The 26,532-nt window shown below is 45.3% G+C and overlaps 1 protein-coding gene across 1 annotated transcript in view; it reads left to right on the top strand.

The window, feature by feature from the left end:
- Window positions 1–26,532, top strand: part of Tecpr2 (tectonin beta-propeller repeat containing 2) — an 82,005-nt gene that overhangs the window by 18,453 nt on the left and 37,020 nt on the right. Inside the window, exons 4-13 of the mRNA XM_027946743.3 lie at window positions 80–211; window positions 4,165–4,322; window positions 7,772–8,084; window positions 10,997–11,129; window positions 11,955–12,287; window positions 13,147–14,129; window positions 16,555–16,738; window positions 18,541–18,714; window positions 20,936–21,116; window positions 22,152–22,293. Of these exons, the coding sequence (XP_027802544.3) occupies window positions 80–211; window positions 4,165–4,322; window positions 7,772–8,084; window positions 10,997–11,129; window positions 11,955–12,287; window positions 13,147–14,129; window positions 16,555–16,738; window positions 18,541–18,714; window positions 20,936–21,116; window positions 22,152–22,293 (2,733 nt within the window). The remainder of the gene's footprint in view (window positions 1–79; window positions 212–4,164; window positions 4,323–7,771; window positions 8,085–10,996; window positions 11,130–11,954; window positions 12,288–13,146; window positions 14,130–16,554; window positions 16,739–18,540; window positions 18,715–20,935; window positions 21,117–22,151; window positions 22,294–26,532) is intronic.

Below are 26,532 nucleotides of genomic sequence, written 5' to 3'. Positions count from 1 at the left end.
AGCAGTGCTGTCCGCGTAACCCAGTCACAACATTTATTCTTTTCTTTTCCTGGTGTGTATTTTTATTGTTTATTCATAGCTTCGGAGGTTTGATGTCACTGGTATTCACAAAAATAGCATTACTGCTCTGGCTTGGAGCCCCAATGGAATGAAATTGTTCTCTGGAGATGACAAAGGGAAAATTGTCTATTCTTCTCTGGATCTAGACCAGGTAAATCAATGTTCTTGTCTCATGCCTTCTAGTACTTGGAATGATTATAGTTGTATTTTACTGGTCAGCTTATATTCTTGATCATAGTCCCTTTATAATCTCAATTGTTATTTGTCACATTTTCTTTCATGGATTTTACCAGTGAGCTCTTACTTCTGTGACTAAAGAGTTGCCTACTGCAGCAGTCACTTTGTTTTATTTTTAAGTGACACATAAATAATATACATATTTGTGGGACACCACGTGTTGTTTGGATACATTGAAGTGCTCAGATGGGTAAACACGCCTAGTCCTCCAACACTTGTCACTAGTCTGGTGAAACATTTGCTTTTTCATTCTGCTCTTTGTTCTGACCACTTAGAAAAGAAACTGTTGTCATTCCCTGTTCCTTGAAAGCAGAAGTGACAGGAAGCATTGTCCAGTCATAACTGTGAACAAGGTTAGTGTCTCCTTGGATAGAGAGCTTACCTGGAGCAGGACCTGGCCTGTGAGATGACCTCATGTGGGAGGAGATACTCAGGAAGGGAAAGAGTTGGAACAGCAGGTGCTCTGCCCCACCTCACCTTTGTCACAAGGGTGCTTGGAGTTGTTGTGTTCTCATCCTGTAGAACCAGTAACCAGCCTGGGGGCATAAGCTCAGGCCCAGTGTCTCTTCCAACCCAGGATCATCTCCAAAGGCCAGTGGCCTGTGTTTTATTTGTTTTGTCCTGGGTCTGACAACTAGACTGAACTACTTGGTGTTACTGTCCTTTCTTTTTCTCATTTGTAGCCTTCATTCCCAGTGCTGAATTTCCAAGAAGTTACCAGTTACCAGCTGAGTAGCTTTCAGTCCCTCCGATCCAGGACGGACCTATTATAAATACTCCATAGTGTTCTTAAGCTCTCTGGTCTCAGAACCTCTATGCTCTTAGAATGTCTACCCAAAGAGCTTTCATTTATGTCAAGCATACCACATTAGAAATTGAAACTGAGGAATTGGAAAGCATTTATTAACTATATTTTGAAATAATAAACCTTACATTATAATTTAACAAAAACATTTTTGTGAATGTAATTTCAAAACTAATGAGGAAAGTAGCATTGCTCTCTATTTTTGCATTTTCTTTAATGTCTGGCTTTTTAATAATAAGGCAGTTGATTCTTTATTCAATCTGCTGCCATTGAGTCAAGAGTATATAAAGAAAATCCAACCTCAAACAGACATGTAGTTGGAAATGGAAGGAGTATTTTGATAGCCTTCAGATAATTGTGGATATTCTTCTTTAATAATATCCACAAATTGACAAATAGTAGTTCTTTAAAGGTTACAATTACACATGACACATGAGAGTTTCTTTAAAGAGTAGTTACAAAATGGAATCAGAAACCAGAGGGATAAGGGGCTGGGGTTGTGGCTCAGTGGTGGAGCGCTTGCCTGGCATGTGTGAGGAACTGGGTTCAATCCTCGGCACTATATAAAAATGAATAAATAAAATAAAGGTGTATATTAAAAAAAGCTGTATCTGTTAAAAAAGAAAGGAAGAAAGAAACCACAGAGAGGAATTTTTCACACTCTATTTCATTAAAATCTAGAAGTCTTATCTTGCACTTCATGGAATCTTTTACCTGTGCATGGTTTTGTAGCATCATGTGTTGGTCACTTCAGAAATAGTGATTCACAGGATAATGTGCATCCTCCAGATGCTGACACATTTTATTATGCAGTATCAAAAAAGCACCTTTGTTAATATTATAATCAATCTGATCGTAAAAGTCTTTAGCCATCAAGACTTGTCTAGTTCACAGACACAGGAGCAGATTTTCAAGATTCTCATCTGCATTTGAAAGAAGTAAATACTATCACTTGTCCTCTTTGAAGTGACAGGCTTGCTTTTTTTTTTTCTTAAGAAAATGTCTTCCTGGTCTGGGGCTGTAGCTCAGTGGTAGAGCACTTGCCTAGCATGTGAGAGGCACTGGGTTCAATCCTTGGCACCACATAAAAATAAATAAATAAACAAAGGTGTTGTGTCCATCTACAACTAAAAATATTTTTTTAAAAAAGGAAAATGTCTTTCAAATACCCAAGTTTGAATAATTATAGTATTTGAAGTAGAAAGGTGTTCTGTGAAAAAGGCATTTGGTTCACCTCCCAACTCCAGCCATGGCATAGGTGCTGTCCTTCAAAGGAACCTTGTACTTCCGTATGCACAAGCACTGAACGTGTACACCCCATTCTCACATCCAGTACAAAGGTGCCTGCTCTTAAGGGTCAAGACAGTGAGATGAGCACTTTTCTGCATCAGAGAGGTTGATCTTCAGTGAACTGGGTGTTTTGACGAGAGTGCACAGTGCTGAAGGGTACAGTAACTGCTGATAGTGATTGGTGCCACTGCCTTGGTTTGAGCTGAGGTTCCAGGTGGCTCTCCCCTCTGTGGCTCCTGCACCATCAGTGGAAAGGGCAGTAGCATCTTAGTATTGCTATGAAAGTGTGTTTGGCCTGGCGGATCCTTGAGAGGGGTCCCCTTTGAGAACAGTTGCTCTATGGAAATGTGTATTGTTCTGAGTGCTGAGGGTCCTTTCCTGCCACTACCACTATAGATTCTTCCACTACCTGTACCTGTGGGCAGATTGGTGAGGAGCTGAGAGAAGGCCACCATGCCTCACCACTCAGTAAATGAAAAAATTGACCATAAGCATGCTGAAACATTTTTAAGATACAAGTATTTCATGAGATTTGCCAAAAGAAAAAAGACATGAGAGGATGTGTGGTTTTATACAATATAGTCTACTCAGTTCCATTACAAGCTAACTTAAAATCTGAAAATAAATCTACATTCTAACTAATTCTTTTATGGAAAAGAATCTGCCTTCAGAGTCCTTAGTGTTTGGGGAGAATTGAAATTTCTCTATCTTGATAGTGGTGGCGGTCAAATTGTCAAACTTGATAGCATTATATACCAAAATAGCAAGTTTTACTATATGCAAATTTTACCCTTAAAACTGACCCCTGCCCCTGCTCACCCCCAAAGAGGTCTGTGATATGCGGCAGTGTTTCTTAGGCAAATTGGAATTGCTCCTAGAGAATCAGATTATTTTTTTAATATTTATTTTTTAGTTACAGGTGGACACAATATCTTTCTTTTCTGTTTTATTTTTTTATGTGGTGCTGAGGATTGAACCCGGTGCCTCACGCATGGTAGGTAGGCTCTCTACCTCTGAGTCACAACCCCAGCTCCTGAGAAGATTTAAAAAAAAAAAAAAAAAAAGTCAAGTTTTTGTCTATTTATTTTTATTTTATCATTATTTTTTGTGGTACTGGGTTTTGAATCCAGGGCCTTGTGCATGTGAGGCAGGTGATCTACCAGTTGAGCTATACCAGCCCCTGGAGAAGCAGATTTTTAACACCACAAAATATAGATTGTATTAGCAATAAAATGCCTACTAGAATTCTTCCCTGTGTGGGTAGAAAGGACCATCTTATTTTGATACCATCTCATGTATTTAATGCTGTTTTAACTTCTTTCTAGCCTCCTGTTTTCCACGAGCTGTTCAGCTGGGCTTACTTTACATCGAGCTCTGTGGAGGGAGAGTACCACAGGAGCGCTGATTGTTGTCACAGTAATTTTATAGAAAGTCCCATCCATTGTGCTTGTGATAGGATAAATAATACGCACAGTGTGACATCTTTATGTTAGATCTTCATGGGTTCTTTTTGACTGTTTACAGAGAATATTTTAAGAGAAATTCAACCAATTTTAAGTGTTTCTTGTCCAGCGTGTTAGCACTGATTGTTTTCTCATTAGGAAGGACTCTTCCAAATTTCACGGCAGTGGGTTGACACTGACTCTGAAGAGACCCGCTAGGTGTCATTGTGAGGTGTGGGTTGGCCTGAATGCGGCTGGCAGGAAGGGTGTCAGTCTTGGGAGGCCCCTGGCCAGCCTAGCACTGAGCGCAGGTTTGGCTGGACTCCGCAGGGCACCTGCAACTCCCAGCTGGTGCTGGAGGAGCCGTCCTCCATCGTGCAGCTGGACTACAGTCAGAAGGTGCTGCTCATCTCCACCTTGCAGAGAAGCCTGCTCTTCTACACTGAAGAGAAGTCTGTCAGGCAGATTGGAACACAGGCAAGGAAAAGGTGAGTCTCACAGGACACAGCTTGCTGTCAATGTGGAGCCTTGTGACAGAGTGGCTTTAAGGTCTCTTGGATTTCCTATTTGCAGATGTGGGCCAGTGGCACTTGGCTTGGGGTTCCGTGTGGTTCCTGGCAGCCCAAGCCTGCTGAGGACACCCTGTCCTGACACCTGAGTTAGAAGGGAGGAGGGACTGTTTGTGGGGAGCTACAGTGACCTTCAGGCACAGCTGCCCTGCCTCAGGGGCTAGGTCTCAGGGGCCCTGGCTCTGGCCCCACACAGCCCCAGGCATTCAGTCTCCTGAGTGCTTCTGTGCTCCTGCTGCTGGAGCACTCTGCAGTGACAGGCTCAGGTTGGCCCAGTAAGCAGGAGGATAGCCATGCTCCTCCGTGAAAACTGGAGCACAGAGAGGGCCTTGCTGTCGGTCCTGCTGACTGCTGTGGGGCAACAGAAGTTTAAACAGGCTTCTCCCAGCCTGGGGCCCGGGAAGACTCCTATAGGCCTGCAGCATTCACAATGAGTGGGATTAGCCGAGTAGGACAGTGACTGGTCTGCTGGAGGGAGGATGGCAAGAGAAGGATGAGGCCCAAGTCTCTCATCACACCAGACAAGTGGGAAAAGATGGACAGACAAGTCTGTGAGCCACAGTTCACCTTCCCACCCAAGCCCAGAAAACAGCTCAGAGCCAGTTTGCTTGGGGGTGAAAGGGGAAAGGGGAGAAAGAACCAAGGAGCTGACCTTTCCTTACCGTGAGGAGGGAACAGGAAGCCATGATGGGTGGGGAGCAGGGGTATTGGCACAGGCTGGTTGTTGGCTGGCTGGTGGGAGGAGCTCTTATGTCTCCCTTTTCTCTTCCTCAGTAAAGGGGTCTGTCCGGGCAGGGAGGAAGTCGGCCAGTGAACAGGAAGAGGTTTTGAGGCTGGCCCTGTGGAGAGTGGGGAGAATGGCAGGCCTTGTGAGAGCCCCAAGACTGGTGGTGCCGTCGGCGATGTATTATCAGGGGGGCCGGGTGAGGTCAGCCGGGTGCAGCCAGCTCTGTGGTCGCATTCACAGCCATGTCCTATGCTTTGCAGCAGGACAGTGAAAGCTGATCCTCTTTTCTACATGGTGGCTCTTCAGCTATTGAGACCCACTCCACCTCCCCTTCAGCTTGTTTTCTAGGCTGAATGCCATCTGAATTCCATCCACTCTGCCTTTTTGTAGCAGTGGTCACCACTGGTCCTGGGTCCCTCAGAAAAGTGTGACTCTGTGGATCTGGGTTCTGCCTCTCCCTCTGCCAGGACCCTTCTCTTCTGCCTGGTGCTTGGTCCTGGCCCACCTGCTAGTGTGTTCCTGCACTGTCTCCTAGAAGGATGGTAGAGTGGAAGGAGATTTGAAAGCAGTTCACTTTCACGTGGGTCACGTGCCCAGCAGACTCTCCTGAGACCTATCCCTCTGACCTGGGTAGAGACCCGGGTGCTTCTATGAACCTCTGCTGGGTGTCGTGTGGTCAGGTTTTTTGGCTGCTTTGACTGAAGGTGTGCTCTGTGCCAGACACTCATCCAGGATAGAGAAATAAGGAATATGTCCCTTTTCAGAGGGAATGGTATTTTTTTATTATTAATTTAGTTCTAAATTATTAATTTAGTTCTTTTTTTTAAAGAGAGAGAATTTTAATATTTATTTATTAGTTTTCGGCGGACACAACATCTTTGTTTGTATGTGGTGCTGAGGATTGAACCCGGGCTGCACGCATGCCAGGCGAGGGCGCTACCGCTTGAGCCACATCCCCAGCCCTGGTGTTTTTTTTAACCTTAGAAAAGCGGAGACAAGAGGGTAAAAGTTTCTGCCTCTTGGGTCTTTAAGGTTCGTCTTTCTGTCATATGTTGTCTTAGATGGTAGTTGTGGAGGGCATTGGGCTTGCCCGTCCCTGGAAGCAGTGCTTCATTCAGCAAGTGTGTGGGAATGGCTGCTGTGCAGGCAGCAGGCAGAAATGGGGCTGTGAGTGAAACGTGGGGCCCAGCCTCTGCCCTCGAACGGGCTGGCAGAGGGAGTTGGTCAGTGAGACAAGGATAGGGCCACAGTAAATGCCATGAGGGATGCAGGCAGGTGGAGACTAAGAGCCTCACCTGGGTGAGAGGATGCTTCTTACGGGGCGGGGGGGGAAGTATGATGTTATCTATATACTGTTACTACCTGCTTTTTTGTTTTCACTTAACCTTATGTTTCTAAGGTTTATTCTTGATTGAAACTATAGAGCTTATTTACTTTCACTGATATATAGTACTCCATAACTCATTCACTCTCTTGTTAATGGGTGCTCAAATTTTTACATTCTTTTTTAGTGCCAGGGATTTATACCCTGTTGATGGACCTTTATTTTACTCATTTATTTATATGCGGTGCTGAGAATTGAACCCAGTACCTTACCCATGCTAGGCAAGTGCTCTACTACTGAGCCACAACCCTAGGCCCAATCATATTATTTTTTAATACAGTGAAAGATAATACTATATTATACAGTATGTAGGGATATGTGGATGTGATTAAACAAGGGAACCATACACACAAAATATAGTCCAGTGGTCATAGCTGGGGCAGATGGGCAGGAAATTTTGGGGGCAGAGTACATCCGTGGTGTGGCCAGTGACTAATTTCCTAAGTTGGATTCCTGAGTGAGCATTTCCATTAGGCTTCATAAATTTTATTATATGTATTCTTTTGTGAGTGTCAGATATTTCATAATTTTAAAAATGGGGGGAGCAAAAAAAAAAAAAAAAAGCCCAGGGATTCAAAAGGAACTTGTGTCCCTCTGATGGGTTTAGAGAAACTCTGAAAGGGCAACAGCATAGATGGGTTGTTGTACTCCTAGATATAAAATTTGTTCATCTAGGACATTGGCATGAACTCAGACATTGGCCACACCCGTAATCCCAGTGACTCGGGAGGCTAAAGCAGGAGTGTCTCAAGTTTGAGGCCAGCCTCAGCAACTTAGACCTTGTCTCAAAATAAAAATAGTAGGGTCTGAGGATGTTGTTCAGGGTTAAAACAACCTGGTTCAATCCCCAGTAGGCATCCCCCCCAAAATAAAAGACTTAACAGGACATTGGTGTAATCATAGTAATCATGTTAACAGGAATAGAATTTCAGAACAGGGAGAACAAGGAGCAGTCTTGGGTTTGTTGCCTTCTGCCTTGGTTTCCTCTTTTAAGTCAGAAGTTATAATATTTGTCTCATGGAGTTGTTGTGAGGATTAAATGGGAGTTTGGAGATAAAATGCCAGGCACAGGGGCTGGACCATAGTGGATACTCATTGATAGTTCAAAGAAACCAGGCTGTGTGCTCAAGGGAAAGCATCAATTATTTGGGTTTAGCCAATAAATTCTTGTATTTAGTATCAGGGGTTGACATATCTTTATCGCTTTAAATCAGTCCATGCCTGGTCTTTTCTTTCTTTTTTTCCTTCTGATTTTAGTACTGGGAAATTTGGTGCTTGTTTTATACCAGGATTGTGTAAGCAGAGTGATCTAACTCTGTATGCCTCTCGGCCTGGTCTCCGGCTGTGGAAGGCTGATGTCCATGGGACTGTTCAAGCCACATTCATCTTAAAGGACGTCTTTGCTGGGGGAGTTGCACCTTTCGAGCTATACCCACGCCTGGAATCCTGTGACAGGGGAAGTTACAGCTCCCCTGAGAAACACCTGGGGCTTGTTTCCTGTTTCTTCAGAGAAGGCTGGGTGTTGAGTTGGAATGAGTACAGCATCTACCTTCTGGACACCGTCAACCAGGTATGTGATGGGACCTACGCAAGTTTGGTGTCAAAAGAGCAAAGAGGATGTTTATCCACACAGTGTCCTTCCTCGGGCTCAGAGAGTGACGAAGAAGCACTGTTTTTGTTTTTTGGGCTTTTTAAATATATATATATAAATTTTTTTTTTAAGAGAGAGAGAGAATTTTTTGATATTTATTTTTTAGTTTTCGGCGGACACAACATCTTTGTGTGTGGTGCTGAGGATTGAACCCAGGCCGCACGCATGCCAGGCAAGCGTGCTACCACTTGAGCCACATTCCCAGCCCCAAAAGAAGTAGCACTGTTGATTCTTATGTTTCACTTTTTCTTTTGGGCCAGTCAAGGAGATTAAATGAAGGATTGGTAATATTCGTAGATCTTAAAAGACAGTTTGCTTTGATGTTCATAGTCCTATGCCCTGCCAAGAAATTGTGGTTTTTATTTTTATTTAAAAACAAAATTGCCAGGCGCGGTGGCGCATGCCTGTAATCCCGGCTGCTTGGGAGGCTGACATAGGAGAATCGCAAGTTCAAAGCCAACCTCAGCAACTTCAAGGTGCTAAGCAACTCGGTGAGACCCTGCTCTAAATAAAATACAAAATAGGACTAGGGATGTGGCTCTCGAGTACTCCTGAGTTCAATCCCCAGTACAAAAAAAAAAAAAAATTAGCAAGGCACAGTGGCACACACCTGTAATCCCAGCAGTTTGGGAGGCTGAGGCAGGATCACAAGTTCAAAGCCAGCCTCAGCAGTTTAGTGAGGCCTAAGCAACTCAGTGAGACCCTGTCTCTAAATAAAATGTAAAAAAGGGCTGGGGATATGGCTCAGTGATTAAGCAGCCCTGAGTTCAATCCCCAGTAAAAAAAAAAAGAAAAGAAAACTTTTTCTTTGTAATCTATTTGGGTCATGTATCTTCTTCTTCTTCTCCTCCTCTGCTGCAACTAAACCCAAGGCACCTTGCACATGCTTCACAACAGGTCATGCTTTCCTCCTGGGTCATAGTGAGCACACTCAGAATAACCATCCCCAGGGCTCTCCAGTGTTACTCAGCTCCAGGTTGCTCTCCACCCTGTTCTTCTACACAGAGTGAGCTAAATCATTTTGCCAGTTTTTCCACTTTTTTTTTTTTTAACTTAATGACATATCTTGGGCAATTTTCTAGCATCATTATTAAATCATAGCAGGAAACAATTTCTGTTTAAATCAGAATGATAAAAGGTCACTATTAGAGAAAGATTTAAACAAAGCTGTTTAGTTTCCGTTTCTTCTTGTCCTAAACACAGACCTTTTGCCTGGCCTTACTCCCCAGTGAAGGGTGTTCTTATTTGGTGTACATCAGCCAAATTATATTCATCTGCTCCCCATTGAAGTCTCCTTAATTACTATTACCACCCATGCCTGGAAATAGTGGTTTGGTAGAAAGAAAAGGGACCCAAGAGAAGATTCTGGCCTGTTTCTCCCTATAACCTAGAGTCTCCCATCTGTCTAACCATGACTTCCTTATCTGTAAATGGGGCATACAGGGTATTGGATTGAGGGGTCACCTTCCAGCCTTGAATTTCTTTCTTTCTTTTATGAGAGATATTTCAAGACTTCTTTTTTATTCTTTCCCTAGTTTTAGAGAACTTAACTTTTCTTCTTCCCATTCCTTTTGAACCTGATAATTAGTGGCATTAAGATACTTTGTAATTGTCCATCTGTCCTTTTCATTTCAGCTCTTACCCATTGCTTTACTCAACACTCATAATTAACTTCATTTCATAGGCAAGGACATGTTGATGGATGCCAGTGAATAGATGTTCCGGCTGTCACCTGAATCTGCACCTCCCCAGAGCAACTTAATTGACAGCTTTCAGAAACTAATGTCCTGTTTCTAGCTGTTTGTTAGGACTGCCTGAAAATTAGCAAGCAGAGAATTGAGACTTTCTTCATCTTCTGCTGTGAACTGGCCTCTTGTTTACACTATTTGCTGAAAAGCACAAACTGTCTCTAAAGCAGTGTGGAATTGGGATGTCCTGTGTGTCTGTTTTTAGCTGGGGACAGCCTTCCTCCCCTCTTATATTCATTTAGAAGTCATGAATTGCAGGCACACTGGTCTTTCCCGCAGCAGGGGGAGCTAGATGTGCTAACACTTACTTCAGCCCAGGAGAGATGTACCACATGGAGGTTTATAGGAAACAAGCCTCCAGGGAGTCCTGAGCATTGCCCAAGAATGGGAGCTGGTCAGGGAACAGTTCATGAGGATATGGCATCTGGATAAAATTGGAACTTCCCCAGCAGGACAGGAAAGAAAGCGTGCGTGGGCTGTGGAAGAATGGGACTAGAATTTGCATACATGCTCCCTGCTTGTGAAGCTCAGCTGAGGCAGGATGACCAGGCCATGGATGGCAGAGGCCCCTGCATTTGTCAAGGAGGATGAGCTTCACATTGTAAGGATCAGGAAGCCAAGCAGGCCTGAGGAGGGAGCCTGAGGGATGGGGAGAGGCTCTGCTGGCTTGGTCACGTCACCCTACTGCTAAATTGAACAACTCCAGGTCACATCTGTCAGATACTACCTGACTGGATTGACTTACTCTTAAAGATTTCAGCCAGAGACAGGGTGCTGCCTATTAACTTTGGAAGCTGAGGCAGGAGGATCACAAGTTCAGCCTCAGCAATTTAATGAGGCCCTAAGTAACTTAGCAAGACCCTGTCTTCAACCCAAAAAAAATTTTAAAAAGGTCCGGAGATGTGGCTCAGTAGTTAAGCATCCCCATGTTTAATCCACAGTACCCGCCCCGCCCTCCCCCAAAAAAAGGAATTTTCAGGAAGTGATAACAAAGTGCATCCATATTTAAATTCTTACACATGCTTTTTTATCCTTTGAACCATTACTGTTATCTAGGTTTGTGATTTTATTTATTTCTGACAGGCCACAGTTGCTGGTTTGGAAGGATCCGGTGATATTGTATCTGTTTCCTGCACAGAAAATGAAATATTTTTCTTAAAGGGAGATAGGAACATTATAAGAATTTCGAGCAGACCTGAAGGACTAGCATCAATAGGTTTGTATTTCTCATTAAATGCACCATGTGTGATGGGAAGTGCTTCTCTCTGTGGCATGCAGTTTATAGTTATAAAATTGACCATTATTCTGCCAGTTAAGTCATTGCAGTTTATTTATAGAAGAAGATGTTTGGAGTCTTCATCTTATTCTGAAAATAATATTCACAATACTTTTTTTAAAAATATCTTTATTTTTTAGTTGTAGTTGGATACAATACCTTTATTTTATTAATTTTATATGTGGTTCTAAGGATTGAACCTAGGGCCTCACATGTGCTAGGCAAGCACTCTTCTGCTGAGCCCCAGCCCCAACCCCATAATACTTTAATGAGAAATTAGCTATGTAAGGCTTAGGTTAGACCATCTCATGTTTGGAGGCCTTGTCCTCCTGGGGTGCAGATAGGAAGTTTGGGTGAGTAGAAAGGAAAAATCAAAAACCACTTGATTGTCCTGGTGTGGTGGCATACACATATCACCACAGTTACTTGGGAGGCCGAGGCAGGAGGATCTCAAGTTCAAGGCCAGCCTTAGCAACTTAGCAAGAGCCTGTCAAAAAAAAAATTTTTTTAAAGGGTTGTGGACTATCTTAGTGGTGGCTTGTTTGCCTAGCATGTTTAAGGCTCTGAATTCACTGCCCAGTAGCACACACCTATGAATTTAGAATTCCTAGAATTCTGTGTGTTCCTATAAATTTAGAATTGCTCAGTTCTTCGGTAGGCAGGAACCTTGCTTCCCTCTGTGGCAGCTGTTATTTAGGCTGGCAAACTGGAATAAGTACACATTGACCTGGATGATCATTATTGACTTGAACTCTTCTTTCTCAGTGAGAGATGGTCTGGAGATATCAGGATGCTCGGAGCATGCCCACATGCAGCATCTGGAGAAGCCACTGGGGGCCACAGCTTCCCAGACGAGGCTCAGAGGCTCTTCCGCGGCCAGCTCGGTAGCCAGTGAGCCTCGTAGCAGAAGTAGTTCACTCAACTCCACTGACAGCAGCTTTGGGCTGCTGGCCCCTGGGGGCCAGGTAGTCCCGGAATCAGGCAAGGGCAACCAACCCTCCTCACAGAGATTCAGTGTCATCAGCTCGGAAGACTTTGAGCAGGAGCTTATTGTGAAACCTATCAAAGTGAAGAAGAAGAAGAAGAAGAGGAGGACAGGTACCAACTCATGTAGCCCCCATGGGGCAGTCTGACCACACCCTTTGGGAAGGGGCACATCTCCCCGTGTAGGAGTGTTGCTGCTTACTGAATGAGCACTTGCCCACTCAGAGAAAAGCAGAAAAGGTCTTCAGAAAACAAATGCCCTCCTCCCCAGAGGAGTTGAACTGTATAGTAGTTCACACATTAGCCAAGAAACGTGACTGCAGGCTGTGGCAACAGGGCTCTGGTTGGTGTGCTCACACCCTGCTTCAAGGGTCTGGGTTTTGTTCTTTTCCATATTTAAGTTACAGTATTGACTTATCCATGTAGATCATTTGTTAGATGAGAGAGTCGACAATCATGGATGCAAAGTCGTGGAAACAGGAAGCTCTGTGCCGGTGTGGTGATGGGACATTGCGTATACGTTCAGTGTTGGATGCTGCAAATGCAGGTTTTCACGTTGAACTTTTTATTGCTGGTACCATTTGAGCCTGCCTAGCTCAAGGTCACTGCAGTATTAAAGGAAAATGTTACCAAATTTCTAAGCATTTTAATAATTGTTAAAATTGGTGCGTGAGCAAGTTGTGTCACCCAGTTGAACACACCTCTTTGTTCCCTCCCAACTTTCTGCTTAGCATTTCTTGGGCTTCAGAGCCCATTGGTGAGTATGGTATTGTGTCCATATAAAACATCCTGCGTTGGAATAGTTTGTACTTAAGGGATTTATTCTTCACTAACTAAATATCCTTCACATTTAAATTGTGGGGTCTTTTCTTGAACTAAAAATGTGTTTTATAAGTAGTCTCTCGCTGTCAATGTAGAGTCATGTCTTTATGTGGAATCAACCCTTATTTTGAATGTTCTCATTTTAAATTAGAAGGTGGAAGCAGGAATGCCTGTCACAGTTCCCTTGAATCGACTCCCTGCTCTGAGTGTCCTGGTGATAGTCCCCTGTCTTTGAACACCGACCTGCTGTCCTTGACTTCAAGTGTTCTGGGCAGTAGCGTGGATCAGTTAAGCACAGAGTCTCCTGACCAGGAAAACAGCCTCAGTGCTGAAGTGAACACCATCCTTCAGGGAAGTACTGACCCTGAAGCATTTAGTGTCCTGGAAGTGCCTGAGTCTGCCCCTGATGTGCTGGGTGAAGGAAATGACTTTAGGACTGAAGTCCCTCCGTGTAACAGTGCACAGGAGACACATCTGCTTAATGGGGTACTGGACTTGCCCTTGCTCCCAAGGGAAGATGTGGAAGATGGTGAGATCGCAGGCCTCAAAGCAGAGCCTGTTCCTGTGGAGGATGCCCTGAAGCACGAAGAGACACCCTCCCGAGAACAGGGCAGTGTTGTTGAGGCACTTGAGCTACAAGACATGGAGGCTGAAGCTCCCCACAGCACTTCTGAAGCCCCTCTCCTGGACTCACCCGTGCTGCATTCCATCCCCTGCTGGGCCCCCAGTGCTGAGCAGTGGCTTCCTGGGACTAGAGCTGATGAAGACTACACTGTAGAGGCCAGCAGCAAAGAGGACAGCCTAACCCACCTGGGAGCTCCTGGCTCCCTTGGCTCACATCCCTGGCGTGTTGTTACTGATGATGACACAGGTCAGAAAGTAACCCCTGCTTCTGAATGTGACATGTGGAGGGTGGGAGGACAGTTGACTCCTCTGGTCCCTGCCTTAGTGGCCAGCACTCATGAGCCTTCTCGGGATCAAGCTTTGACGTCCAGTGACGAGGAGGACATCTATGCTCACGGGCTCCCATCTTCATCCTCAGAGACTAGTGTGACAGAGCTCAGAGCCAGTCACTCCCTACAGGACCTGAGCCGGCCAGGTGCAGATGACGCCACACTGCTCAAGTTGGACCAGGTGTGTGACACAGGCATGGGGGCTTAATTATACCTGCTTTTCATTTTGAAGAGATGTGGAAAAAAAAATTATATTCCTACTGCAAAATGTGCAGGCCAAATATGTTTCTTTTGTTTTGCTTTTTTTTGCGGGGGAGGGTGTCTGTTTATTTCACAGTACTGGGGATCAAACCCAAGGCCTGGTGCACCCTAGACAGGTGCTCTACCATTGAGCTACATGCCCAGCCCAGGCCAAAGGTATTTTAAAGATTGGATTTGGGGGGTTTGCAGCACAGAGACTTTGAATGGTCTGAACTGCTTCTGCACTGCTCAGTGACCCACTGCCTACAGAAGCAGCATCTTGCTATCTGTTCCCACCCAGCAAGGCCAGGGCAGCATGTTCACTTAGTGTTAGCCTGGGGCCTTCTCAGAAATCACTGGGCAGAGCAATGTTTGCTGTGGTGTGGAAAGCCTCTGGAGGTCAAAGATGGGGTGCTCCCTACCCTCCACAGTCAGATACCTCCTAGACACCATCAGCAGGGACTGCAGCTATTTGCAGAACTGCTGTCTTTCAATCTCCAGGCAGTGGCCCCAAAACTCCCCAGCATGCTGTGCAGAAACCAGCTTTGGTATAGTTAGACTCCTGTGGGCCTACAGCCCCTCTAATTAAGAGGTACTTATTAACTGCTGTTGGGCATTTTATATTAAAAAGTGATTTTTTTAAGTGCTTACTTTCCTTAGCAAGTAATCATCATTAGAAGTATAAAAGCATTTGGTTTCAAAACTAACATTTCCTATAACTGTGGCTATGAGATGTAGCTGGCGGCTGGCTATTCACTTAGAGCCATGGGGGCTTTCCCCACGTTTCCACTGGGTTCTCAAGTGCTAATAGTGTGTGACTTTTGTCAGCTCTCATCATATACAGAGACTTTGTTGAGCCCTTTACAAGTTAACATACTTGCTTCTTAAAAAAAAAAAAAAAAATGAACTAGCCAGCACAGTAGTGCACGCATGCGATCCCCGCGACTAGGGAGACTGAGCAAGAGAATCCCAAGTTCAAGACTAAGCAAGAGAATCCCAAGTTCAAGGCCAGCCTCAGTAACTTGAACAGACCCTGTCTCAAAAAATAAAAAGAGCTGGGGATGTAGCTCAGTGTTAGACAGCCCCTGGTTCAATCCCCTGATATCACAAAAAATAAAAATAAAATTTAAAAACTACAAAACAGGTACTATTGTCCCATTTAACAGAGGGAATTGAGGCTCAAAAGAGTCAAATTAGTTGTGTAAGATCACCTAGTAAATGGAAGGGCAGAATGGGCCCCAGAACCCTCTCCCATCCTCTGTACTGTGAGGCCATCAGAGTGAAGTGTCTGTTTGCTTTGTGGAGACCAGGTGGGCCTCTCATTCGGCCCTCCTGTGTGCATTTTTGAACCCACTGGTTCCCACATGCCCAGGCTGCCAGGCTGTGTTTGCTGGGGATATCACAGCACAGATGGTGGTTGTTGTGAATCCTGTCTCCTGGGCCTCAGAGTCTACAGAGGAGGCCAGGTCATGTCCAGATCTTCAGGGTCAAGTGGACTCAGTGAGGATGTCAAGTAGACAGGGCTGCAGGAAGGCCCATCAGGGCGTCAGCCAGGTAGACCTTGTTTGTGGGGCTGGTATAGGAAAGTCCTTACATAGGTGAGAGGGATCCTGGCATTCTGAGGACCGTCTCCCCTCCAAATCCCACCCCCCCTTGCCCTGAACCAGACAGCTGAAAAGCCAAGACATTCTGTGGGTATTTTATTGTGGGGAGAAGGGTCAGGAGCAAGGCTTGCCATGGTGAGCAGAAGAAGAGGTGAACACCATTCTCGCTAAAGTAGTTGACTTCCATATTGAGCATCTGTACTCACTTAGTGAGTATATCAACTTCCTGTGCAGTTTTAGAAATTTGTTAAAGTACAAGGGATGTGTTTAGTTTTGATTTTTAAAAGAATCCTAGCAATGAAACCTTAGTGTACCAATTTCAGTTAGAATGCCTTGGCCAGGCCTTCACAGCCACCGCATATGCCACACCACATGTCTGAGGGTGGGAACAGTGCTTAGAAAGCTGGTGAAAAAGAGTGGAGAGCTGCTCCCCTGCGTACCCACAACAGGCAGACACACACAGTGGGTCTGCAGTGAGTGCTGATGTGCACCTCCTTGTAAAGTAGACTGAAGCCAGGGCCTTTCTCATGCCCAAGAAGAAGTTCAACCTGACCAGGTGTCACCCAGGGTTGCTAAGGGGTCTTATTCCAGATGTTCCTAAGTGGGAGTTCCAAAGAGAGCAGGGACCAGTCTCTGCGTGGCTTCACAAAGACCCTCTCAGCTGTATCATTTTGATGTTCTGCTCACTTTTCTCGTTGACAACAGTAGGATGGATACAGCGGTATCCCCTGCCTTGGAACTGACCCACTCTGTCCTTGTAAGTTTGCAGAGAGCTGGATGGGCTACTCGGGTCCTGGCTATGGCATACTCAGCTTGGCGGTCTCCGAGAAGTATATTTGGTGCCTGGACTACAAAGGCAGCCTGTTCTGCAGTGCACTGCCAGGCGCTGGGCTGCGCTGGCAGAAGTTTGAAGATGCGGTCCAGCAGGTGGCGGTCTCCCCTTCAGGTCGGCCTCCCGGCCCCAGCTCCCCAACTCCCCAATTCCCCAGCTCCCCAGCTCCCCAGCTCCCAGGTGCAAACAGCTTAGCACACAAGTGCAGACTGACCTTTCCTAGCAGGCCTGAGAGGTGCTTCCTCCAAAGACTGAGAATTTCTTCCTTTGCCATCAGTTAATAGTGCCATGGCTGTTCTGTTGAGCTTTTGTTTTTTTATTAATTGCAATGGCAACACATGAAGATATTTTAGTAAGCTATGTAAATAGTTCAAATTGAAGATTTTAAAAAGATATATTAATATACTATGTCCTTATAAAAATAAAGTGTATTTCTCTTCATCAGTGTCACTGAAAAGCAACTGAACTAAGGAAGACAGACCCGTGGATGTGTCGGTTATGTCCAGTTTGGTGTTTTTAAAGTTTGTCTCTAATGAGCTGTGTGCTCTGGGTGCACAGTCCACTCCCCAAGTGTACAAGGGAGGTCCTTTACTTTTCCATTGCCATGACCAGGTACCTTAGTAAATTCAGGCAGACATTCCCAAAAGAGGGTCTGCTAATTTGTTTTAATTTATTGGTTGATGCTAGGGATTGAACCCAGGGGCATTTTTACCACTGAGCTCCATCCCTGACCCTTTTGGTTTTTTATTTTGAGACGGGGTCTTGCTAAGTTGCTTAGGTCCTGGAATTATAGCGTGTTCCACCAAAATGACTCGGATTCGTTTTGCTTAATCCTGGCCATTTCTCTATGTATTCCAGTGTGGTGGGGTGAATGGAATGGAAGCAGATGGGTTTTGCCTTGAAGTGGGAGTCAGACAAGGCTCCTGTAACTTTACTCTGAACTTCTGTGTACTTGCCCTTGTCCCTGTCACCATTTTAAATACCAGTTTGTTTAGGGTTGTTTTGTTCGCTTTCTTTCACTCCTGGCTTGGAACTTACTCTGTGGAGACTGACTGAGAGAGCAGCCCCTCCACTAGCTGGTGCTGCCTCTTAACTGTTCTCCTGTTGCCTCTGGGTTCATTTCCCCAGCCACTTAGAAACTTTGGTTTTCTCCTGTTCACATTAATTATTTTGTATCTCCCAGCTCTTCAGTTCCTTATTGCTCTGGTTGGAGCTCCCCATTTCTGTTGAGATTAATGTTGTCAACTGAGATGTCCTTCAGGGCCCATATCTTTGAGGGGCACTAGGGCCCCCATGCTGTGTGGTGTTGGGGAGTACCCAGGCCTAGCCACCTGACAGAACCCCTGCTCCAGCCCAGCTTGCTCTCAGCCGGTGGTTCCTCACCTTGCCTGCCTTGTCCGGTACCGCTCCTCCATCTGGAGGGCCTGTCTGCATCCTTCCAATATACAGCTCCTCCTTCCTCTCTTCCTCAGAATCCCCTTCAATCCGTCTTTTTTGTGCATGTCTTCCATTTAGCCGGCCCAGAAGTGGTCCCTCCCTCTGAATCCCTGAAGGCAGGATATCTATCAGGGTACTTCCTCCGTCCAGGCTACAGGGTGTCTTTCTCTGCCCTGTGAGATGCTCAGCTCCACATGCATGTCATGGTTCTCCCCTCATCTCCAGGCTTTAGACCAGCCTATAAGGTGGGAGGTGATCCCATTTCACAGATAAGGAAATTGAGGCTTGGAGACATCCAGGACTTGATGCCCAGAGACACAGCTGGCAGGCGGTGGCCAAGGGTTCAAGCCTCAGCATGGTTGGCTGGAACCAACAGGATGTGAGTTAGAAATCTCTCCCTTACAGGACCCAGAGTACAGGTTTTTGTTTAGGAAATTCTAGTATTTATTGGATGGTGAGTAGGATTCTTATTTCCACAGGAGCCCTTCTCTGGAAAATTGAGCAGAAATCTAACCGTGCTTTTGCTTGTGGAAAAGTCACCATCAAGGGGAAGCGGCACTGGTATGAAGCCCTGCCCCAGGCAGTGTTTGTGGCCCTGAGTGATGACACGGCCTGGATCATCAGAACCAACGGAGACCTGTACCTACAGACAGGTGACCGAGGGCTTGTTTAGCACCTCCGCTTCTTGAGTGCCTGCTTTGTTAGTAACACATAGTTCAGAAGCTCACCACCCGTTTACACAAAAAAAAACTTTTAGGAGTTTGCCATTTCCTGATATTGACACAGATTTGGGACAAATTGAGGGGGTTTTTAGCGAGATACAAAAGCAGAATCTTCTTGTGGCTAACCATTGCAGATCACATATCCTGTGATATCCAATCTTTAGAGGGAAGAAAAACAAAGTAATGACATTAGAGTCATCTCCCCCTTGAAGCTTGAGTGGCTGGATTTTTTCCAGCCAGGTCAAAGACTGGCTCTATGTGCTTATTTACATGTTGTCAGAGAAAAACAAGAAATACATGCTCTACATAGAAGTTCAGCTTGTCCTAGAAAACTCTTTAGTTTTAGGGAAACCTCCAGCTGCTAGGTGTGGCACAGTGGGACTTGTTTATTATAAACAAATTGCAATATGAGCGAGTGTTCATGTACTGTCAGCACAATGGGAAACGGTTTGCCAACAACATTGTGACATTGTGATCTCTCTTTTTTTTTTTTTTTTAAGAGAGAGAGATAATTTTAATATTTATTTTTTAGTTTTCGGCCGGCACAACATCTTTGTTTGTATGTGGTGCTGGGGATCGAACCCGGGCCGCACGCATGCCAGGCGAGCACGCTACTGCTTGAGCCACATCCCCAGCCCAACATTGTGATCTCTTGATACCTGTGAAGGACTTAGGGGCAGAGAAGTTATGTTCGGGTTGTCAAGAGGTTATATTGGATTTATGTAAAGATTAGTTTTCTAATCATTTAATATTGCTAGTTCCAAAAGCATGATTTATCTGTTGTGAACCATCAGCTGCGGGTGGTTCTTGAGATTGAAAGCTCTGGCTGGCTTGGCTCTCTCAGGTGTCCAGGAGCCTTGAGCACATGGTGGGCAGCCTCTCCAGCTTCAGGCCATTTCAGATCCTGCTCTCCAACCTAGTTCTTCCATCTTCCTTTAAGTGAAAATGGGTGTAGCAAGGCATAGACACATTTAGCTTCCAAAACTTTGGGATTGGGACGTGGGGAAGAGGTGATGCTTTTGGCCTGGGGATGAAGAGAAGATGACTCTTAGCCAGGAGTGCCAGCACAATTACCAGGGCAGTAATTTCTGATGAGCCCCAGCTGAACCTATGCATTAGCGCCTGTGGGTTGCCCAAGAATGTACAATGAGAAATCCTGCAAGTGACTCCCATCTGGGTAGTACTGTGGGTGCTTTTATGATCATAGCACTGAAACCTAATTGCAAGCTGAGGCTATTGAACACAAGGTTTTAGGTGATAGCTGTTCTGCCAGCTCCCTTAGGAGTGGCCTTTGAGCTCACTTAGGTTACAATTACGACAGACAACAGGAAGAGGGGAAGAGCCAGGGACAGGGAGTCAGGGAGGGAGCTCTGGCCTTGCTACAGACTTGCAGTGTGACTAACAGACCTCAGATTTCATCTGGGAAGTGAGGGGTTTGCATCTAGCACTGGTGAAAGCAGAGAAAAGGGGAGCTGCTTTGTTGGCTCGAGGCCCTGCAGCAGCTGAGGCCCGAAGGGGCACAGCCTTCCTAGTAAAAGAGACCTGCGAACTTTTTTTTTTTTTCTGGCACTTGGAATTGAACCCAGGGCTTTGTGCATGCCGGGCAAGTACTCTACCTTTGAACTTCATCTCCAGTCCCTTTTTATTTTTAAATTTTGTTTTATTTTTTTAAAAATTTGTTTTTGCAGTACTGGGAAATGAATCCAGGGTCTCACACAAGTTAAGCAGACACTCTGCCACTGAGGTCCACCCTCTGCCCTTGTGTTTTTATTTCAAGACAGGAACTCACTAAGATGCCCAGGCTGAACTTGAACTTGTGATCCTCCTGCTGCAGCCTCCCACATAGTTGGGATTACAAACATGCACCACCACACCTGGCTTCTCCAGAACATCTAAAGTTACCTTGGGACAGCAGAGAATTCTGAATTACAATCCTTTAGTTCCAAAGAGTATTTAAAATTGCCTTAGACACATGTCATGTTGAAGCAAAATTTAACTACTTTTTGTTGGCTAAACCTTCAAAATAAAGGCACTCATTATGAAAGAATATGGCAAAGTACTAGAAAAGAAAAATATGCAAACATCAGATTCATGGTAGAGTGTGAAGTACTGATGTTGCATCCTTAGGCCCTCTGTTCCCTTTTGTTGGCAGGTCTCAGCGTGGATCGCCCCTGTGCCCGAGCCGTGAAGGTCGACTGTCCTTACCCACTGTCCCAGATCACAGCCCGGAACAGTGTGGTGTGGGCACTGACAGAACAGAGGGCCCTCCTGTACCGGGAGGGCGTGAGCAGCTTCTGTCCAGAAGGGGAGCAGTGGAAGTGTGACATTGTCAGGTAAGGCCAGGCACTGTTTTTGTCCTCTCCTGTGTTCTCCTCAGCGTGACTCTCCACAAGCCACTCATGCAGGTCTTTCTGGGCAGAGCCAACCCCTAAAGGTCTCATGATGATAGACTTCTCTTGAGTTGTCAGAGTTAACTTCGAAAGCCTGGTCTGGGGACACTCTTTGCCTGCCTCTGCCAGCAGACAGGGCATCAAGTTGGAGCTGTTTTTAAAATGCTGCTGCCCTGTGTTACCCTGAGCCTCAAAGTCATAAGTCTCTCGTGGTCATCTCCATTCAGAACTGCCTGTTGGCAGATGGTTTCTGTTCAGTCTACAATGGCTTAGGTCCAGATACTTTGTTGTATTTTCATTCTAGTCAATTGAAATTTAGTCCTTAGGAATAATCAGACTAGGACGGTCTTGATTTGAATTTAGGCAGCCAGTGAACCTTCAGGGAGCAGTGCTGTGAGCCAGGATGGCTGAGACTTGGCTCTGCCATCATCAGCTGCCAGTCCAGTGGTGAGCCACATAATAGTGGACACCAGTTAGTCCAGAGGGTCTTTGATGGGATGTGGAGTGCATGGTGCCAAGGAACTGTAGACTGCCTGCAGAGGCTGGGAGGCAGTATGCCACTAGAAGCAGTAGCTGAGCCTCAAAGCTGTCATGAACGTGCCCAGAAGGAGGAAGAGATAAACCCTGCATAGAGGGCAGCATCTACCTGGGGCCGGCTGCATGACATCACTGGGCCCATGAGGGAGTTCGTGGTAGATTACTAGGGGAGGAGAGGGTAGTGATGGGGATGCTTTTGGCCTGGGATGACGTCAGCACCCACTCACACTTGTCTTAGGTAGCTGTCTCTCCATAGCTTTCCCCACCATTCTGGCTCTTGAACAACTACTGCACATCTGGACAGTTTCTGTTGCACAGTTGTGTAACTCACTCACACCTAGCAGGGGCATGTTTCTTCTTCATGGAAGCCCACCAGGACAGACGCAGTGGGGCGGCCCTGACTCTGGGGACTGAATCTCGTGTTCTCTTGCTCATTTTTAGTGAAAAGCAAGCTTTGGAGCCTGTCTGCATAACTCTCGGGGATCAGCACACCTTGTGGGCTCTGGACATTCGTGGAAAGCTATGGTTCAGAACTGGCGTGGTTCCCAAGAAGCCGCAAGGAGATGACAGCCACTGGTGGCAAGTAGGTGCTCTGGGCTTGGCCAAGGGCTCCGCTTCCTTTCTTCCTCCCCTCTTCCTTAGGAGGCTGGATTATATGAACAGTACTCACTCTTGCTGTTGTGGGCCAGACACTTGGATTTGAGCACATGTGAGACACAAGGACTTGTCATCAAGGGTAACTCGCCATGCTTTCCTTGTTTAAGTAATGCAGATTTTATTTGTTTATTTATTTAGACATTCATCATTATAAGCTAAGTAAACCCAGTGGCAGCCATCTGAAGACCTAGGTAATAGTGATGTTTAATTTGGAACAAATATACTACGAAAAGAGAAACCCAACCCACAGTTAAAATCCATCTGTTAACAATTGCTTGAAAGACCTCTTAAGTCAGTGATGTTTCAACAGAGAAAGGAGAGTTTCCCACATGCTCCTTGACAGGAGGATGCTGTGAGAAGCCAGAGGGAGTAGTCAAGCAGCACCCACTTTCCCCCTTAATAGCTTCGCTTCCCGGTCTTCTCTGTGGTCATGAGGTAGCCCTGACAGTTGTGAGATACGTTACATCTTATAGTTGGGTGGGCTTGTTTGTTTCTGGGGATGGAACCCAGAGCCATATGCATTCTAGACTCTACCACTCTACCACTGATCCACACCTCCAACCCCTTTTTATTTTGAGACAGGTCTCACTAAGTTCCCCAGGCTGGCCTTGAACTTGTGATCCTCCTGTGTCAGCTTCTGAGTTTCTGAGTCCCTGGGACGACAAGCATTTCCCACAACACCCAGCTCGATGCCTTCCGTTTTACGTCTCTGTGTCTCTGTTGGTTCGGGTTTTATTGTCTCCTCAGATCTGCCTTGTTGAGGTGTGCCATGCACTGTCTGCTCTGCCAGATGAGAACTTGAGAAAATAAGTCACATTTGCTCCTTGATAAACATGTATATTGCATATATCTGTCTCTAATGGGATATTCTAGGTAATATTTATAAAGTTAAGTGATTTTAAAATACCTTCTGTGTACTTATAACCATATACAGATACACACATGTATATGCACATCTATATGTGTACTAAATATATATATGGTTTGTGTTTTGGGGGTACCAGGTTCCTTTATTTGAAGAAATGATACAAATTAAAGCACTTACATGGATGCTTTGGTACAACTTATAGAAAAGGTAAAGGTACCCCAACATGCATACACTGCCTTGGTGACCAGAAAAGTCATTCCATGACTGTGGGGGGTCAGCCTGAGGCTTAGCTCTCATCATCACTGCCTTCGTGGCTGTGCTTGTCGAAGAGATTCTGCCATGCCTCCTTCTGGGGCTGCCATCTTGCACAGGTTGTCTTCATGGGCACCCGATTCTTTGATTTCACCTGCTCACACAAGTGATGAGTCTCTATGCAATTATGCAAGTGGAGGTCGTTTTTGTCATGGCCACCTCATGCAGTTCCAGGGTTCCACTCTTCCCATTTAGAGAGCATCCTATTACATTCAGCCCCACCCCCCAGTCGAGATGGTCTGGTTTCTTGCCCTGCCCCCTCCCCTCATGAGATTGGTGAAGAACATGTTTGGCAAAGTTCTTCAGAGCCACATCATCACAGAGTAGTAAGACATGGACAAGTCGGCACAGGAAGCAGTTGACAATGGCCTCCCAGTCCTGGGGTAGTTCTGATGTGTCTGCAGGGAGGTGGCTGAGGAGAGGTGTGGAGGCCTGGGGTGGTGAGGGCACTGAGGAGGTAGTGAAGGCTGCTGGCTCAACAGTGGGTTCTGTACAAGCACTGTCAAAGCAGGAGACGACTGTGCCACTTCACAAAGAAGAGCTGGCTAAAATCTGTTTTTTAAGTAGCATAAAGAAAGCTGTGGGCTGGGGTTGTGGCTCAGTGGTAGAGCGCTCGCCTAGCACAGGCGAGGCCCTGGGTTCAATCCTCAGCACCACAGAAAAATAAATAAATAAAGGTATTGTGTCCACCTACAACTAAAAAAAAAAAGAAGAAGAATATTTTAAAAAAATGGACTGGGGTTATGGCTCAGTGGCAGAGCACTTGCCTGGCATGTGTGAGGCCCTGGGTTCAATCCTTAGCACCACATATAAATAAATAAAGTGAAAAATCCATTGGCAACTAAAAAATATTTAAAAAAAAAAAAAAAAGAAAGAAAAAAAGCTAGAGGTGAGGCGTGGTGGCACATGCCTGTAATCCCAGCGGCTCAGGAGTCTGAGGCAGTAGGATTGTGAGTTCAAAGCCAGCCTCAGCAAAAACAAGGCTGCTAAGCAAATCAGTGAGACCCTGTCTCTAAATAAAATATAAAATAGGGCTGGGGATGTGGCTCAGTGGTCCAGTGCCCCTGAGTTCAATCCCAGGTACCCCCTGCAAAAAAAAAAAAAAAAGAAAGAAAGAAAGCCAGATCTCACTGGGGATATACAATGCTTGCCTTACATATGTAAAGCCCTGGATTCAATCTCTAGCACCACCAAAAAAGAAAAATTCATTTTCAGAAAGGTAGATCTCATTTCATCATAATATTTATAATATTACCTTCAGAGAAATTTTATTTGACAGAACCATTTTGAGACACTTTGCAGCAGAGTTATTTTAAATACTATAAGATTGATTTATTGTAGCCAGTGTTTAGCTGCTAAATTTTTCCATTCTCCTGTGATCTGCATTCTGCTTTTTTGCACATCTTGAGTGCTGGGGATGAGTCTGACATATTTAACGGATACCCTTGGCAGTGTCTTTACTCCCCAGGTCGGGTGAGTGTCATGCGCAGCAGTGCAGGCCCTTAGCCAGGACTCTGCTGTCTGCCACTCAGCAGCATGGCTGCCAGCCTCAGGGCTGCAGCACCTGCATCCTGCCACTCACTCCAGAGCACTCTGATGCAGATGGCACAGCCATGCAGGAGAGAGCTTACAGAGTTTTGAATGTGGCAGCAGCTCTGCAGCAGGGTCTGAACCCCGTGTGGTTAAAACTGTATCAGGGCCCGGGGTTGTGGCTCAGTGGTAGAGCATTTGCCTAGCATTTGTAAGACACTGGGTTCAATCCTCGGCACCATATAAAAAAAAATAAACAAACAAACAAAAAAACCAATCTGTGTCAACTTGAGTTAGGACAGCTCTCATAGCCACCCTAGTCCTTTCACAGACAAGAAAGGATAGTATTGAGCCAGGCATGGTGGTGCACACCTGTGATCCCAGCGGCTCTGGAGGCTGAGGCAGGAGGATTACAAGTTCAAATCCAGCATCAGTAGGGAGACCTGTTTCAAAATTTAAAAATTTAAAAAGGGCTGGTAAAGCCTGGATGTAATCCCTGGAATCGAAAAAAAGAAGTAGTGTGTGTTGTATTTTCTTTTTGTTTGTTAATTTTTTTTTTAATATTTATTTTTAGTTTTCGGTGGACACATCTTTGTTTGTATGTGGTGCTGAGGATCGAACCCGGGCCACACGCATGCCAGGCGAGCGTGCTACCACTTGAGCCACATCCCCAGCCCCTTTTGTTTGTTAATTTTTAAGTTTCCTTTAATAAGTAACATCACTCTCAGCATTCATTTTGCGTGACTCCTAGAGGGAGTGAGCATCTGTGCAGGAGTGGATCTCTGTAACTGAACCCTGCAGAACTATGAGAGAAAGTCATGCAGTCATAAAGAACTCACTTTCAGTCACAGCCACCCAACAAGGGAGAAGTCCCCTCAGGGGAAGTGATTGCCTAGAAAAGCATCTCTGGAGGTGTCTGTGCAGATGCTTTCCAGGAATGTTATGGAAGCAAGTTCTGCCTCTGAGCCAGGAGACTTGTAGGTGCCCAGAGGTATCCTGGTTTATGCTGGTGGCTTAGCGTGAATGTTGGTAGTCCTGGTTTAAGACATAAATTACTTCATCCTCTTACTTATAATACTTTTTTAATTCATTATTAGTCTAAATGTTGTATATTATTGTCTATTGGCAACATCTGAATTTAAAAGCAAAATTGTTCTTGCTCATTTTCATTAGAATAAATGACTTAGAATGAGTGGGAAGGAATGCTGTTTCATCACAAAAATAATACACCCTAGTAACTGATCCAAGTAATATGGAAGTATGTAAAATACAATGGAAACATTTTCTTCCACCACTTTCTTTTTATTCTTTCTAGTTACAAATAACATTAAGATACCTTTTGACCTAATCAAAAAAGCATGGAGGGCTGGGGCTGGGGCTGGGGCTCAGTGGCAGAGTGCTTGCCTAGCATGTGTGAGGCACTGGGTTCCATTCTCAGCACCGCGTATCAATAAA

Source organism: Marmota flaviventris, chromosome 2 (assembly GCF_047511675.1).
Source record: "Marmota flaviventris isolate mMarFla1 chromosome 2, mMarFla1.hap1, whole genome shotgun sequence".
Taxonomy (NCBI): domain Eukaryota; kingdom Metazoa; phylum Chordata; class Mammalia; order Rodentia; family Sciuridae; genus Marmota; species Marmota flaviventris.
This window is presented reverse-complemented; position numbering and strand designations above follow the sequence as displayed.